The sequence below is a fragment of the Olea europaea genome, unplaced genomic scaffold, assembly GCF_002742605.1.
Source record: "Olea europaea var. sylvestris unplaced genomic scaffold, O_europaea_v1 scaffold2772, whole genome shotgun sequence".
NCBI lineage: Eukaryota > Viridiplantae > Streptophyta > Magnoliopsida > Lamiales > Oleaceae > Olea > Olea europaea.
Window position 1 is genome coordinate 1 of NW_019246179.1, and position 18,116 is coordinate 18,116.

The 18,116-nt window shown below is 37.0% G+C and overlaps 1 protein-coding gene across 4 annotated transcripts; it reads right to left on the minus strand.

Annotated features, from left to right (window-relative positions):
• Positions 1–9,927: 9,927 nt before the first annotated feature.
• On the minus strand, positions 9,928–16,494 carry LOC111383835 (proline--tRNA ligase, chloroplastic/mitochondrial-like). 4 transcript variants are annotated; one of them, XM_023007998.1, is made up of 13 exons: positions 16,017–16,494; positions 15,858–15,914; positions 15,176–15,286; positions 14,964–15,050; positions 14,762–14,875; positions 14,460–14,666; positions 13,660–13,797; positions 12,900–12,998; positions 12,606–12,668; positions 12,022–12,221; positions 10,958–11,041; positions 10,716–10,864; positions 9,928–10,073 (listed from the first exon to the last, which is right to left on the minus strand). In XM_023007998.1, exons 1-12 carry the CDS (start codon positions 16,362–16,364, stop codon positions 10,723–10,725), a joined length of 1,650 nt encoding a protein of 549 aa, XP_022863766.1. In that variant the 5' UTR covers positions 16,365–16,494; the 3' UTR covers positions 9,928–10,073; positions 10,716–10,722. The 4 variants fall into 4 exon arrangements, with proteins under 4 accessions (XP_022863766.1, XP_022863764.1, XP_022863765.1 ...); XM_023007996.1 differs by lacking the exon at positions 9,928–10,073 and adding an exon at positions 10,242–10,458; XM_023007997.1 differs by lacking the exon at positions 9,928–10,073 and adding an exon at positions 10,242–10,458 and having other exon boundaries at positions 12,606–12,662; positions 12,894–12,998.
• Between the last annotated feature and the right edge of the window lie 1,622 nt (positions 16,495–18,116).

The following is an 18,116-nucleotide window of genomic DNA, read 5'->3' on the forward strand; positions in this document are numbered from 1 at the left end:
CTGTATACCCTCATCACTCCATCAATGCCTGGTTTTTTGGAATAACAAGAGTGAAGCAGAGGTGGTGCGGGTCGATCATAGGCTTTTTGTCGCAGAAGCAAACTCGGTGGAAAGGTTCATGTACGAAGGAAACTATGGACCTGTCAGGGTAGTCCAAGATGGGGAAGAAACTCAGATTGTCGCGCAGAGTGAAGAGCCATTTTCAGTGGACACACTCACTGAAATGTTCAGTCAGATGATGCCAAATATAATGACCCTAGAAGAGCCAGTAATTGGCAAAAGAATAATCAAGGAGTCTTGAATGAGTTCTAAGTAACAAAAGCAAATGACCGATATTCAGGCCTTCAAAGCCTAATTAATGGCTTTCAATAAAGAATGCAAAAACAAGACAAAAGAAAAGGCAGCCCTGAAAGCATTGAAAGACAAATTAGCAATATTCGAATTGGAACAAAGTATTGGCCGAGAAGTCAACAATGTGGATTGTTTAGAAGAAGAAGTGCTTACAAGGGAGCTGGATGATGAAGTAAAGCGGATCATCAAGCCTGGATACGCTGAAGCACAAGACCCTCTGATTAAAGTAAATATTGGCAATGAAGGAGAAGATCGTCCAACATTCATCAGCCATATGCTCGATCAAGGGGTTAGTCATAAATTAATCGCTTTGTTAAAGGAGTATAAAGATTGTTTTGCTTGAGAATATAAACAAATGCCTAGTTTAGATAGAGACTTGGTGGAACATAGATTACGAACTAAGCCTAATTTTAAACCTCATAGGCAACCTCCCAGACGTTTTGCTCCTAATGTACTTCCTGAGATTAAGAAAGAGATAGAGCGATTATTAAATGCAGGCTTTATTAGAACAGCTAGGTATGTCGAATGGTTGTCCAATATTGTGCCAGTACTAAAAAAGAATGGTAAACTAAGGGTGTGCATAGACTTTAGGAATTTAAACATAGCCACACCCAAAGATGAGTATCCAATGCCCACAGTAGATTCTTTAGTAGACTCAACTGCCGGACACGTCATGTATTCTTTCATGGATGGGTATTCAGGATACAATCAAATTTATATAGTTGAGGAAGACATACATAAAACTGCCTTTAGATGCTCTGAGTCTCTAGGATGTTTTGAATGGGTAGTCATGCCTTTCGGCCTGAAAAATGCAGGAGCAACTTATCAAAGGGCAATGAATTTAATTTTTCATGATATGATAGGCAAGTTTGTTGAAGTGTATGTGGATGATATAGTGGTCAAATCCATTAAAGAAGAGGACCATTTCGAACAGTTAAGATAATCATTTGAGCAAATGAAGTAATATAAGTTAAAGTTGAATCCCTTGAAATGTGCATTTGGTGTTAATGCAGGGAACTTTCTTGGTTTCTTAGTACACAAAAGAAGGATTGAACTTGATAAAAATAAAGCGAAGGCCATTCTAGAGGTCAAACCACCTAGCAACAAAAAAGAATTGCAAAGGTTTCTAGGCCAAGTAAACTTTTTAAGACGCTTTATTTCTAACTGTGCAGGGTGAACTAAAGTCTTTTCGCCACTTTTAAAGCTAAAAAATCAGAACGAATTCGTCTGGAAAGAAGAATATCAAAAGACTTTTGAAAGCCTGAAGACATTTATCAAGTCCACCAGTGTTGGTGTCACCAATTCAAGGACGGCCAATGAAAGTGTATGTATTGGCTGAAAAAAAATCAATAGCTGGAATGGTCGCGCAAGAAAACCAATTTGGTGACGAGAGGGCGATTTACTACTTGAGTAGACGGTTAACAAAATGTGAATGTAATTACTCTGCTATCGAAAAATTATGTCTTGCATTGTATTTCACATGTACAAAATTAAGGGCTTATTTACGGTCCGTAACCGTTTATTTGATTTCTAGAGTAAATTTGATTAAGTATATGTTCTCTCGCCCTATTTTACACCAAAGGGTAGGCCTTTGGACGTTAGCTTTATTAGAATCGAAATACAATATATACCCCAAAAGGTAGTAAAAATCAGGCTTTGGCTAAATTTTTAGCCGATCATCCATGTCTTGACATGCCTGAAGAAATTGAATTAGAAATCAATACGTTCGAACTAAAATCTTGGGTGTCGTATTTCGATGAGTCAAAAATCTCTAAAGGTGCAGGAGTAGGAGTAGCATTGATAAATCCTTTAGGGATTTGCTACAAGTTCGCATTCACTTTGGATAAGATGTGCACCAACAATCAGGCCAAATATGAAGCCTTAATCGTAGGCCTAGAACTAATGATATATATGGGGGTAAAGAATGTAATCATTAGAGGCGATTATCAATTAGTAATTCACCAATTGATTGGTGATTTTAGATGCCAAAGTGATTCCATCATAAATCAATATGAAATCGCCCAAGAGTTGTTAGAAGAATTCGACCAAGTAGAACTTCAATGCGTTAATAGGATATATAATAACGTGGCAAATGAGTTGGCCCAGATGGCCTCAGGGTACTCAAAGATTTTAAATTGGAAGTCTACTTGTGAGTATGGAACCATACTGCTCGTGATCCAAAGAAGGGCGAGAACGATTGAAATTCATTACATACAAGATGGAGATGCAATAGATTGGAGGATAAAGATTAAGGAGTTCCTTAAAAAATCTAATAAATGAGATAGTAGAAAAATGAAGTTGCATTTGCTAAACTATGCACTGATAGATGAAGAGTTGTTTAAGAAACGCTCTGATGGTATACTGTTAAAATGTGTAAGTTTGCAAGAAGTCAAGACGATCATGGCTGAAGTGCACGAAAAGATATGTGGAGCTCATCAAGCTGGCCAAAAGATGATATGGTTAATTATTAGGAGTGGATATTTTTTGTCAAAGATGGGAGAATTATGCGTTCAGTATGCAAAAGAGTTATTTATCATGCCAAAAGCATGGTCCAATACAAAGGGCGCCAACATGAGAGATGGCACCTATTATTAAATATTGGTCGTTCAAGGGTTGGGCGATAGACCTAATAGGGAAGATTTATCCTCCATCGTCCAAGACATACCTTTGTTATAATTGCAACTAATTATTTCACTAAGTGGGTAGAGGCGGTACCTTTAAAGGAGATCACCCAAAAGAATGTCATAAAATTTATCCATGATCACATCATTTATAGGTTTGAAATTTCACAAACTTTGATGGTAGATCACAGAACATCTTTGAATGGGAATCAAGTAAATAAATTTTTGAGCGAGTTTGGGGTTAAATTAGTGAACTCCACACCATACTACGCTCAATCCAACGGACAAGCAGAATCTTCTAATAAGATTCTAAAAAATATCATAAGGAAAATGATAGATAAAAATGTCAGAAATTGGCACGAATGTCTAAACAAAGCTTTATGGGCATATAGGACGTCGCCTCGATCAAGTACAAAAATTACTCCTTTCCAACTTACTTATGGACAGAGGCCGTTTTGCCTATGAAAATCAACGTGCAATCAATTAGAGTGTGTTTGCAATATAAGTCAAGTGGTGATGAGTATACCGAATCACTAGTTCAAAACTTATTAGAGTTGGACGAATTAAAGTTAGACGTCCTAGATAGATTGCAAGTTCAAAAACGAAAAATGGCTAAATTTTATAATAAAAAAGTTATAGCCAAGTCGTTCAGCCTGGGTGAATTGGTTTGGAAAACAGTACTCCCTTTGGATAGCAAAGATCCAAAGTATGGCAAATGGTCGCCCAATTGGGAAGGACCATATAAAGTAAATAATGTGTTGCCTAATGGAGCCTATCATTTGGAAGATTTAGATGGCACTAAGCACATGAGGTTCATTAATGGCAAATATTTAAAAAAATATGTTCCTTCCTTATGGGAAAGTGAATAAATAAAAGCGTAATCAAATCGCATTGAACGATCGTAGAGTAAAAAAGGCCAGAGTGAAATACGTTCAAAATAAATTCCTTTATTATCAAACGTTCATTACAAAGTTGCAAAATACAAAATAATAAATGCTTTACAAGTTACAATTAAGAGTAAACTAATCTCCCGATCAACTGTCGAGTAAGAGGGTAAACTGGCCTTGATTGTCATCCTGATCGCACTGCTGCAAAGGCAAGCAGAGAGGTCGAGAAGCACCCCCAGCAAGCAGAAGAGAAGAGAAGTACCTTCGCATCGCCTTCCTAAATGCATCGCTACAATGACGGACAAGGAGACTGAGAAGCACTCTCAGCATGCAAGGTGGCCTGCAAGCACCCCAAAAATTATCTTCCATCATCGAACTCCTTGTAGGAACGAAGACGATGGGAAAAACTTTGCTGTTGGTCGAAGAATATTTCCTGTATCTCCCATACCAAAGGTAACATCAAGAAAGATGACAAAATAGGCGGATCACATGATCCATTTCCATGGAAAACGAAGGTTTTGGATTAACTGTCAAAATGCCAAACAATGGCAGCAAATTGGTTTTCTAAAGAAGAAAATGGAAATGAAGATGGAAAGTGTGAAGTATACGTGCATTTATAGGGGGTGAAGGTGAAAAGACAGAATATGAACAGCCACATTCGTGCCTAGCAAATGGAATCAAGTGGTTCAAAGTCTTGGGAAAAGAAGCAGAAATATCAAGAGAAGATGTGCAAATAATTTTAGCATAAGGCAGTTAAATGCTTGAGCGATTGACGATTAAAAGACAAACGTCAATAAATACACAAGAAGCTAAAATAATTATTCATTAACAATGATGGCTGCTGTTATGATCAAAATTAGCAATGAATATCAGTACAAGGTTACAAAGGGAAAGTCAATACCAAATTACAAAAAGAAAAAGTTAAGGCATTATATCTCTTAATTACAATTCGCCCCATACCAAACGAATTCTTTCCCTAAGTCTCCCCCAGTCCTCTCTTTGCCGAGAAGAAGTGATATTCAATTCAGTCACAACATCATCATCAACTTCCAGCTTCTTGTACTGCTCGACCAAAGACTTAGTTCGCTCAATTCCTTGAGAGGCATTACGCTTTTTAGCGGCCATTCTCGCCTTGCAGTCGTCCATCTTGGTTTGAAGCTCCTTCATCTGTGCAGCCAAACTAGTCATCAAAGAGTCTTCAATCATGACTTCGGAAGAGATTTCTTTCAATTCGTCCTCAGCTTTGTTGATCTCCAAAAGTAAGGACTCTTTTTCAGATATAGCGCGAAGATATTGAATACTTTTGACCTTCAGTTCAACATTTTAAGCCAACAAGGAGAGAACCTTGGAATGGACAACTTTCAACGTCGCTTTAAAATCAGCGGAAAGATTGAGCGACGGAAGTGTCAGTGCTTGCTCCAATTTCGCATTCAAATGCTCAAGCTTATCCTTATGCTTGGCAGCACTAGCCTTACCGATGTTTATATCCATGAAGGACACATACTCAAATATCGACTGCTTGAGGAATTTCATATCTTCTTCTGAAGAAGCAGAAGGACGACTGGCTGAAACAGGGCGAGATGTCTTGACTTGCCCCCAAGACGTGAACAAATCTTAGATGGAACGCACAATTTTATCAGTATCCTGCAAAGAAAGTTGCCAACATTGAAGGTTTTCAGTACACTAAACAAAATGAAAGTAAATGTGAAGCAAAGATTACCTCATCAGCAATCTTAGAAGGTAGCATGTCCCCAGCCAAATCTACCACCTGTGGCTCCACCATTCGTGAGGACTTCCCCTTGTCTAAGCGAGAAGAACTTACCGGAACGGGCAGACTCATGGGAGCATCTGCAGAACTCAAAAAGCAACAAATCAAAAATCAATAGCACAAGCAAAGGTGAAGCATCAAAAAATGAATTACCTTCTACTTCGACGTTTGGGGGGTCGACGCCCTGGGAAGAAGATGGCTAATTCATTGGTTGTGATGAAGATTCTGGGACTGAAGATTTCTCTTTAAGCGTAGTCCCTTCATCAGCTGATTTGGACAAAGCAGCCTCAGCAGAGGATGATGGAGCAGGAGCTGCCAACACCAAAGCCTTCAAGGGAGAGGCTGAACTTTTCTAAGAAATCCAAATAAACCGCACATAGAAAAGTTTCGAGTATGGAAAGCTATGCTTGCGAGTAAACCAATTTAATTACCTTCCTCCTAACGATGAGAGGGGTTTCATCATCATCATCAGTGTCATCCTCCAAAATAAGAGATGCTGAGGCTGGCCGTTTGCGGCTTGGGGCACTTTTAACTGCAGTGGGCTTGGCAGGAAGAGAAGTCGATGGACGAGCAGACTGTTTAGCACGAGCAGGGAAAGAGGGACTCCTAATGGACGCAGGAGTGACCAAAACAGGAAAGGTAGAAGAAATGTTTGGCTGGTCCAATGAATGGAAAGCACGATTGGCATCAGTCGCAAATAATCTGCGCTTCACTGACGGCCAGAGTCGTTCAAAAAGGGGATGGATGGCACGGCTAGGATTAAAAGGGGCTAATGAAAAGTTGCTCGTCAAAAGAATATTGCGAGCATTTATAACTTCTACCTCTGCCTTATTAATGGTATGGAATCGGTCTATTAAATTTCTTGAATAGCAAGGGGGAACGGGCCAAGTTTTGCCAAAGCCAAGTTGGTGAGCAAAAAATTGGGGAGCGTATATTTCAACCCCAACTTTGGCATTGGTTCCAGTCAAAATATTATGGAACAACTCCCTCCCGGTCAAAAACTGAATCCAAATGAATAGAGAAGTGCTCGCACTGTCCATAGTGGATGGAGGTTGCACATAATTCGGAGTCAAAAAGGGAGGAAAAGGAAAGAAGGAAGGGATTGAATCCAAAGTATAAAAGAATGAAAAATGTCCCTTCTGGACATATTTACAGGAGTTAGGGGATCAATGGCTAGCCCATAGCAGCTACCAGAAAGACTGGATAAGGATGGAGCACCAAGCGATGGAAAATAGGCTCTCAACCACATTTGAGTGAACCAAAGAGGCCCACTGCCAGTGGGAGATGCACCATTCTACAATTGGGATTGAAGAGAAACCATGCCTCTATAGAGGGTAGCTAAAAAGAAAGAACACAAATTTAGAGGCCTATCACGCGCCAACTCGTGCGCTATGGGTAAATAGCTCATGAAAGGCTTGGGGCTTGGCACACACAAAATGTATTTACAAAGCCAAATATGAAGAAAGGCCACACGCTCAGCATGGGAAGGCTCAGCGCTCGAGTGGTTATGACAGGTTTGCAGGCTTGTATAAGACTCGGTGAGTCTTTTATCAAATTTTGGGGCAACACTAGAAATCAAAATACCAGGAAAAATGGTATCGCCCAAAGGTGGCAGATTTATTAGGGCCCTAACATCCTTTAAGGTAATGGACATGGGACCAAGAGGAAAAACAAAAATATTATACTCGGAAGACCAAAAACTTAAAGCGATTGGAAAAAGTGTTTGGTCAAAAATAGGGGGTTGAAGAGAGATTCCTAACAAATCAGAAATCCTAACACTATCAAAAATTGCCTTAGTAGGACCATGGTCCACAAGGTGAGCATGACATCTACGGAAAACGACATCAGATTTAGGCCAAGTGCGAATACCTCTTTCGCGAAGCGGTCTCAGCGGCAAAGAGTTTAGAAACGAAGGGCCTTGAGTACAAGGGAACAACTGACCGACCGCCGCTTGTTCAATGGCTTCGGCGTTGTTAAATGAAGGACCTAGATAGAACTCATTGAGTTCAACATTAGTTGGTGCAAGGAAGTTCGGAGTTATATATGGTCGGGTGAGGAGTTTCTGGAAGTCTTCGAAACTGAAGGAGTCACCAGACTGGGATTGTGAAGCAGCCATTAGGAACGAAATAGAGTTTTTCAGAGTTACGTAGCAGAGAAGCAAGGAGATGAACAGTAATATTGCGAGAGAGAAGCGCGAAAAAATGAGGCGTGATTTAGTGGTGCAATGAAATGGCGTATTTGGGGGTATAAGGGTTTGCAAACGTCGCACCTTTTCAGGTTATGGAAGAAAATAATGATTGAAATTCTTGGGAATTTTGAATGTTGTTGGGAAACACAAAGTGAATATGGCAAAAATTAATAATTGGTATTAATTCTGTCATATTGGGGGATAATTGTTGACACACAAAAAGTTCAGCCCAAGTCAAATAGCCCAAAGAATGAAGCCCAATTGGAAGATCCCCAAAATCAAATAGCCCAAAGAACGACCCAATCAGGCAATATAGGATAACGGCCTAAATAGGGAAGCCCATGAACGCGGTAATACCATCGCCCAAGGTTACAAGTCACCCAAGATTTGAGCGAATATATTGCCATGCAGTCGCCCAGAACTGTGCCCCGTTCTCGCCCAAACCTTCGAGTCGTTCAGGATCTTAGCAAACATAAAATGTTATGGTTACCCAAAGGTGCGGTTAATGAAGCAGTTATTGAGTAGCCCTGTCACGTTCCACGATTCAAGGAATTCAATTGAAGACAGTTGAACGACAAAAAGTAATGGTAGCAGTTAGAGAAGGCAGTTCCATGACAAGTTGACCACTACGAGGAAAGTGGGCAGTTATAGAGCGATCAAACAGTTTTTAAGCGGTTGATCACGAAGAGATCATCCAGGGAGTATAAAAGGAAGAAAAGATATAAAGCAAAGACCCCGAATCAAATACTCTCAAAAAGAGAATATGTAACTTTAAATTTCTTAGTTTAGATTTAAACACTTCTTTTCAGTAACTCGTGTACTTGCGCCACTTGAAGGCATTCTGTTTTTATTTTTCAATTGGAAAGTTATCGCCGATAAAAACACCCCTGTTTGGGACTTTGTCTCAAGAGGTTTGTCCCTTACACAATCGTCTGATCCCTTTTTAATTGTTAGCGACTAACCCGCGTGAAAACTAACCAAACAATAAAATAGTAAAATTCAAGCCAATAAATTATAACTTCTCAAGAACAATAAAATATATAACCGAGTAGTTCAGAGAGGAATAACACAAAATATTAATTGCAAGAAAAGTTTATAATTTTTACATATTATATGTATGCCTCAAATTCTTTGTTTATCTCATTTTTATTCTCAAATTAACATAAATTATTTTTTATTATGCTTTTCTCTCCAATATTTTCTTTAAAATAAAGTAACAAGACTTATTTGTCCATTGTATTTTTTTATTAAACAAAACAAATATACTACAAAAATGCGATTAATTATTTGACCCTCATTTTAATGAACTTTAAAATATTTTTGAAAAAAAAAATCATAATTAAGGACAAAATTTCCTAATTAACGAAATGTTAAAAATAAGAATGTAATGAAGAAAGTTCAGAATATAAATGTGATAGCATATGAAGTTTAATGACATTTAATATAATTAAAATGTGATGTATTTTATTAAAAAAAATGTGGTGTGATACCAATTAGCGAATCTTTTAATTTTATGGAGCAAATAGTGTGTTTTGTTATCACCTATTAAAATATAATATGTAAAATCTAAATATTCAAAAACATAGATTGTTCAGTGTAAATAAACCCTATTTGCTGAGTACATTTTGTAAATTTCCTTCTTTATAATTTTAATTATTTTCTCTAAAATAATTAGCATAAAATGTCTTTAAATCAAATTTTTATTTCAACATACATGGGTGACAAATGACCAAGCGGAGAAGAGTCGGCCCTCGTAAGCTCGAGCTCGGCTCGACACTAGGGATGAACCGAGCTTAACTTGTGTCTAAATCTTAGGCTCGACCTAACCCGACCCTTGGTTTGTGGGCCTCATGGGCCAAGTTGAGCTGTCTCATTTAAAAATAAAAAAAATAATGACAAAATAAACTCAAAAACAAGCAATTTTTTATTTAAAAATAATAATAAAATAAACCAAAAAACAAGTCGTACCCCCCTCGGCACATCGCTAAAAAAGTGAACCTGGCTCAGCAATGGACCAAGCCCGAACGAGCTGAGCCCACAAGCCGATGAGCGGTTCAATCCATTTGCCACTTGGTGCCCAAATATGTCAGATGTACAAGCTAGAAAACATGTTAAAGCACAACTTATTTCTTTTCCAATCACATGTTAAAAAGTAAGTCAAAGTTAAACCCAACTTAAACAAGTCGAGCCTCCAACATTGTCTCATCCTCCTTATCGAGGTGCCAAAAGTCCTGGCTATCTATCCTCCGATTAGGCCCCTGTTTGGTTTTAAAATAGTTTAGATTTTGATAAAAGTTGATGAAATGTATAATTAAGAAGTTAATAATAGTTGTGGGTCACATAAAATGTGCTTGAAAATGAGTTTGAAGAAAATGAGTTATAAGAAATGTGGGCCAAACATGACCTAGATGTTCTACCTTAGAAAGTAAAAAAATGAACAGTCCCATTTCAAATTGTCAACAAATTCACTCAGGCCTAGTTTTATAGTATTATCTAATCAATGAGTATTAGAACATTCATATTCACAATGACATTGGCCATTTAATCCCGGCCCTAGCATTAAGCAGATAAGAAAAACATACAGCAGCAACATGCATCTGACTAGAGGGTTCAACTCGAATATAACTCTCACAATGGCATTTCCTGTAATCAATACAACAGTTTATCAAGCAGCAATGTACAATCTGTAAATTTTCTTAATGTACAACTAATAGATTGTATAATTATTTTCAAAATTAACTTAAATAATGAGTAATCATAACTGAAGAGAGTGTAAAATCAGCTTTTTACTGAAGTGCCTAGAAGCCTGCATGTGCTAAGAAGAATTCAACAGCATGTGCTTCTCTCTTTTTAATTTTATTAAAGCACAATGCAACTTAATTTAAACGTGTCATTCTTACCATACTACTAGTAAGATTTGGCAAAAATTGCCACTTCGTCTGCTGGATTGCCAGTCATCAAGCACTTTTTCGACCCCTGCGGCTGTTCAAAAGGGAAACACCTAATGGTTGCTCCGGTTTCTTCTTTGACCTTCAGTTCGTCATTGTCACTGTAAAGGTTAATCAGGCAAGTGTCAGATTTACAAGAACTTCGAAAGGGGAAAAAAAGGGTTAGTATTTAGTAAAAAGGAAAAATGGCTAACCTAGCTGACCAAGGTCCCCTTGCCCATTTGCCTTGAGCTATTGCCTCTTTAAGCTCGGCATAAGAACACACGTCCATAATGTTACTAGAGAATAATATTTTATAGTCAGAATACATAAATGATAACATGTTATCTATATTCTACCCTAAACATATTCAAACACAGTACATGAAGCATCTTGCATGTGACCAGCCCCTTCCTTCCCCTGCAAGGATGCAAGGACAAAACTCCGGGGGAGGAGAGGGGAGGGTAAGGGTAGGAAAACACAAGAAAGCACACACTCAAAAAAAAAAAAAAAAAAACAAGGAGAAGAAGAAGAAGAATACGAAAAATAATAAAAATGTGATCGGAACCTGACCTGGAAATTAAATTGTTCAAGCAGGAAAAGAAAAGAATTGAAAATTAAACTGTGATTCCACCGAATTGAAAAGAAAAGACACAGGATATCCCAGAGCATTCGAGAGGCACTGGACTCTCCTATTAGACCCTTGATGCTTTCCTGCAGAAAATGACTACCCCCTCCCCTCTACATTTATTGACAAGTCCTAACAGACTCCCTACCCCTTCCCCAACAACAACTAACAGAATAACAAGAAATGAATATATATATATATATATTCTATTACTTAGCTGACTTGGCTCCTTAGCTGATTTGGATTATTCCTTCATGCATATGTGAAAATCACCGGGGGCCTATCACAATGCTAATAATGAAAATGGATTTACAAAAGAACTACTCGGTACTTTTGAGTAATAACTGTACAGGTAAAGTCATTTCCAGAATATTGAAGAGCCTGGTGCATCTTTCAAAATAAAGTGGAGTTCACATCCAACAAAAGAGTGCTTCAGAATTATTTACCCTCATGTACATATTAACATTAATATCACTCAAATTATACGACTGTTCACCTACTACAAGGTTGTCCTAGTTTTAAATTTATTATAGAATATTATACGAATTCATCATATTCCAAAAATCAAAATTTATTAGAGGATATTGAGTGACCAGCAACATACATAATATTCCGTTAACTAAAACATACCAGCTTCAGAGCAAAATTTACCTATCTCGAAATGATGTGGCCACTCCCAGAAGTGAGGACTGGATCTCATCCAACTTATCCTTAACATAAGGTACGAAAGATGACGATTCCGTGGATATACCAAAAACCTTCCCTTGTTTCCCAGGAATATCTCTTCTCGATACAACCACACTGCCACTTGAAACATCGCGAGGTCCAATTTCAATCCTAAGAGGAACACCCTACAAGAAAGCATATCAATTTATAACCAATTTTTTCCTGGTATTAAATATGAAACTTTTTAAGGATTATAATGTGGCAGCTGCAGAATAACAGTGGTATATATATTGCTGTTAGCTTGTGATCACTGTCATTGAAAAGCAGTATTCTCACATTGTACATAAAAGCAAAATGCTTACAAGTGTGCGGATTGCACAAAAGCAGGGAAACATTTTACAAAAGATCAGCAAACCGTTGCATGTAATCAGACCCAACGTCTAATGCAAAACTGAAAATTTAAATCCCTAATTCAAGGATATCCTTTTTTCCCACCCGGGGGTGGGGGTGGGGGGTGCCTTGGCGTAGAGAAAGTGTGTAAGGTATTAACTGTATGGGAAGATAAGTACCTTCATTTCCCAAAAGTTAAATTTCCATCCAGGTGTTCTCTGCTCAGAATCATCAATCTTAACCTTGATCCCTGCAGCTTCCAGAATTTCTTTCACAGATGTGGTAGCGTTAAGTACTCCTGTCCTCTCATCAGCCTTCTTCCATATTGGAATAATAATGACCTGGAAGTACACTCTGTAGTTAGATTTCATTAATTTTCTATCAGTATTTATTAGAAATACCATATAGGGCTACGCACACACGGCACAGATCAAGACATGAAATAGGCATTTTCTAGAATCATCAATCTTAACCTTGATCCCTGCAGCTTCCAGAATTTCTTTCACAGATGTGGTAGCGTTAAGTACTCCTGTCCTCTCATCAGCCTTCTTCCATATTGGAATAATAATGACCTGGAAGTACACTCTGTAGTTAGATTTCATTAATTTTCTATCAGTATTTATTAGAAATACCATATAGGGCTACGCACACACGGCACAGATCAAGACATGAAATAGGCATTTTCAAATAATCAAGTTTTAAATTTGAAGAGTTTCCTTCCACAAAACATAATTCTTCTTGAAGACAAAATCAGTTTCCCCCAGAAATCGCATGGATACATCTGATCCATATCTTATGGTTGTTTTCACGAGTTTTGGCAAAAAAAAGGTTTCCCACCGTATGTTTTGTAGGTGATTATAATCAATTTAATAAATTCATAGAAATAAGTGGTGGGTTATGGGGTGGTACTTGTGGGTCCTATGAAAGGTGTGTATAAAAATTAGGTTTGTCCAGCAATGACTAAAAAAATTACCAAATAAGCATTAAATTGCGTGTTCACAATCATGAAGTGTGGCAAAAATGTTGTTATTCCATAAAAACCACAAGTTCAACCATTGTAATTTTTACATCCAGCACTTCATTAGCAGCAAAAATGTTTCTAATATTTTATATAATGGGGGGAAAATAAATCAAAGCATTAAGTGATACAGATAACAATGAAGAGTAATAAGTTATTCAACAGTAGTAACATCAAAATTTACGGCACGAGCAATCAGTGAAAGCTTCAAATACCTGCACTGGTGCCAGCTTCGGGGGAAGCATTAAGCCAGTATCATCCCCATGGGTCATTATGATACCACCAATAAACCTGGTGCTTATTGCCCATGATGTCTGCCATACGTGTTCCCTTTGTCCATTTTCATCAGTGAACTGTACAGTCATGCAGCTTATTATAGATGAATAATAATCAACACATTACATATGTAAAATCGAGAAAAAACAAGTCATGATAAATCAGTAAGAATATATAGATAGGCCATATTAGATGATGGAAGGTCCACGGATCAAAAAGAGGAAACTTGAATTTTCATTAATGTCATATATCATTCTAGAGCTTTGTTTTCCCAGGATAAGAAGTCATGTTATGGTTGAGAGGTTATTAAGTGTTGATACCTAGTCTGATAGTTGCCGCTGCTATCGTTATGCATAATCGTTTGCAAATGTTTATCAGAATTCAGGACAGCAAGTATCAAATATAACCCATCCCTTTTAAGCCTTGACAAAAAAGCTTGAATCCAAGTAAGGCAAGTAACAAGCATATCATATTCTCATCAATATTATGAGACATTGTAAAGATCCATAGAAATGCTAAGAACCACAAATAGTTCGCCCAAAACACAAGATTAATAGAAGAAAAAGCTTCAACACGTGAAGCAGGAAGTTACTGGAAGGAGGAATTCTTTAACTCTTAAGTTAACAAGATACTTGTAAATTTAACTGATTAACATACATACAAGAAACGCATGCAAATAGGGGAAGTCATAAGTTCGCGGGGAAATTCACTGAATTTGTTAACAAGATCAGTCATAAACCTGGGTTCCAAATGCACGGGAAAAATTTTGCCCAAGGTTGTGGCTTGTTCCAGCCTGCAAAGCCTTCCGATCACCCATCATCGCTTCAATTGTATAGGTCTTGGAAGCACCTGCAAACGTCTCTACCTTCGACTTACGACCTGCAATAACAGGTATTGCAGCTTGCTCATAAGCAAATTTTGTATACACATCAATCATCTGTAATGCCTGCAGTTCAGCAGCATGAATTGATCAAATTCATATGCAATACCTAAGAAATATTAGGAGCATCCTATAAGTAAAAGAACAAAGAACAAGCAAACCTCCATTTCTGCTTCCTCTGGAGTGGCATGAGCTGTGTGACCCTCCTGCCAAAGAAATTCAAGAGTTCTGACAAATGGTTTTGTACGCATTTCCCATCTTGTAACATTTGCCCACTGAAACATATTAAGTGACAAACACAAACATCAGCAAGCAATATTCCTCCAAGTGAAGAAAACGAGAAATGATGAGATGAAGAGGCACCTGGTTGATCATAAGCGGGAGATCACGGTAACTATGAATCCATTGAGTAAACATGTGATTCACAATTGTTTCACTTGTAGGCCTAACCTGCCAGAACCTCAAGAAGTGCAACAATCAAAATGGAAACTGAGATTGTATTCCAGAATTTGACCAGCATACAATAAGAAAATGATGGTAAAAAATATATAGAGAAAGCTGATTAGTATATTTACCACGAGCTTTTCTTCAAGCTCCTTCCCTCCTCCAATTGTCACAAGCGCTAATTCTGGACTAAAGCCCTCAACGTGGCTAGCTTCTTTCTCAATAAATGAATATGGTATAAACTGCAGCCATAAGCAAATTATAATTATTAGTTCAGTACCAATCCACAAAACTTTGTAATTAGTGACTACTTCATAGAAGCAGTTTCATATATTTAAGTTTTGTCATTCAACATTGAAATAGTTCATTGTCCAATCTAAGCAGTTTTTTAAGAATCTCACAATAAACTTAATATACAGTACACTCTGGAAATAGAGAAGATATCAACCTTGTTGGTACAATCAATTTTGAAGTTCCCAAAAGTTCATTCAATGAAAATGAATAAAATTGGAGCTCTTAACTAAAGAAAGATCACCCGATCCAATAAAGTGAAGGTAAAATAACAGCAGGAAACCTTGTCTCTAAAATCAAAAGCCTACATTAGCTTCAAACTTTGTAGCTACTCAATCAATTTCTTTCAGTTACATTCAGAAAATAATTTCAATAAACTGTTAAATCATTATACAATACTTTTATCACACTCCCTAAATAATCTTAATTTCATTTCTCCACACGCCAATTACAACACTTAAATAATATCAACTTACAAAAACAAAAAGGAACTACTCCTGTAGAAATGATGTATGCTCTCACCTGTGGGAAATACATATTACTATGACCAGTTTCTTTAAACTTCGCATTCAAATAGTCCTGCGCCATCAACCAATCAATAAAACCAAAAAAATCCCATAACCATCAACCTCGAAATGAATGAGAATCAATTTTAAAATCAAAATAGAAAATTCTAACAACCTGAATAGCTTCCCAAATTGCATAACCGTAGGGGCGAATAACCATGGTGCCACGAACCGGACCGTAATCAGCGAGCTCGGCATTTGCAATGATGTCTAAGTACCAAGCATTGAAGTCCTGCGAGCGAGGTGTAATTACTCTATCTTTATCTTGCTGAGGTTTGAGCTTTGGAGGACCTTCTAGTTCGGAAGTAGACGATATTTCTTTCTCGGCGGTGCTGCTTTGCGCAGAGCAATTGGCCGTATAGAGCCGGCGGAAAGGAAGGTGGAGGTGTCGACGGGGAAGTGCCGCGGCGGAAGAGGAGGAGTTGAAGAGGGAAGTTAGTGATGGGAGTCTCAGAGCACCCATATGGTGGTGGTCGTAGTGGTGGTGCGTGAGGGAGTATGGAATTCGGGGTTGGAAATTGGAGATGAGGTTGTGGGCGTCTCAGAGCATCCATTTGGTAAACCTCATTTTCTCCAATTTCGTTAATAAATCCTAATCCTAGTATACTATCTTATTTAAATAATAAAAAAGTAAATAACTAATTTTTTACTATAATTACAAATTTTTCAAAGTGGTGGTGCGTGAGGGAGTATGGAATTCGGGGTTGGAAATTGGAGATGAGGTTGTGGGCGTCTCAGAGCATCCATTTGGTAGACCTCATTTTCTCCAATTTCGTTAATAAATCCTAATCCTAGTATACTATCTTATTTAAATAATAAAAAAGTAAATAACTAATTTTTTACTATAATTACAAATTTTTCAAAAAAAAAAATACAAAAAAGTTTTAAATAAATAATTAAAAATAAAAATTTTAAAATCATTTATCTTCTTCTCCCACCACCACCATTCAGATGGATAGCAAAGAAATTTAAGTACAAAGTAATTAGTTGGGTTATTACCAGAATAACTAACTATTCTCGAAAGCATGTAAAACAACGATAGCTTGAAAGAAGTCGAAGGCCATTCAGCTTAGAACTAAAATCCCTTAATTTGCTCTTTCAAATCCAGATCAAATCAAACAAACACAGACACCAACAGAATTGCGTGAATAGCAATAATTATCAAGGGGTCTTTCGCACTTCAAAGTTCATATAAGGGATTTTTTCGCCAATTTGAAAATGTGGGGATATTTGGCAATATTTGAGCATATTGCACCAATAAGCCTTTTAGAAAAGCCAAAAGGGATAGGCATTAGTTGATGAAATGTTACTTTCGGAAGAATTTTTAGTGTTACGTGACAATCCCGTTTTATATTTTGGACTCGTTTGATATGATTTTTGTAAAGACAAAAGTCATTTTTTAATATGTTTCAATAATTTTATGGAATTAATTTTTTATTACAAAATTTTTAAAAATAATCTAAAGAAGTATATTCAATTGAAACTTCTGAGAACTTTTAAGGACAAAAAGTTCAAAGTTAATGTAGACATTTTAAGTCTCAATGTAATCATCACATAAAAAAGTCTAAAATTTTTTAAAAGTTCTAATTAAATATACCCCCTATTATAACTTCATCAAAAAACTATTCTAAAAAATACAAAAATAAAAACTCTGTCAAACATGCTCTAATTAATTTGCACGTCGTGTAAAAATGTCACGAGGAAATTGTACCTCATGTCATTTTTTAAATTGTCACTTGTAAAAATTTCACATTTTGATAATATTTGCAAGAATGTTACTTTTGGACATTTTTGCCCTTCTAAAAAATTTAAATATCTTTCATGTCATTCATAAATGTGATTTGATTAGATGAAAAAATTGTACAAAAAAGTGAAAAAAAAAATATCGCATCCAAACCCAGCCCTCTTTCTAAACCAAACCCTACCCTCATTTATCTTAGGATTGTACAAAAAAATCACGAAATCGCAAACAGAATTGAAACCGCTGAGTTGAAACTATTGGTTCGAGTCCATGTGGACCCGTGGTCTTTATTCACTCAAACCGAATCAAACCATTTCAAAATGGTTTAGTTTAGGTTTTGATTTTCAAAAACCGCACAAAATCAAATTGAACCGTTTTTAAAATTTTTAATTAATTTTATTGAATTAAAATTTTTACAATTTTCACTTTTCAAAAAAAAAATACTAATTTAGCAATACAAATTATAATCAGCCT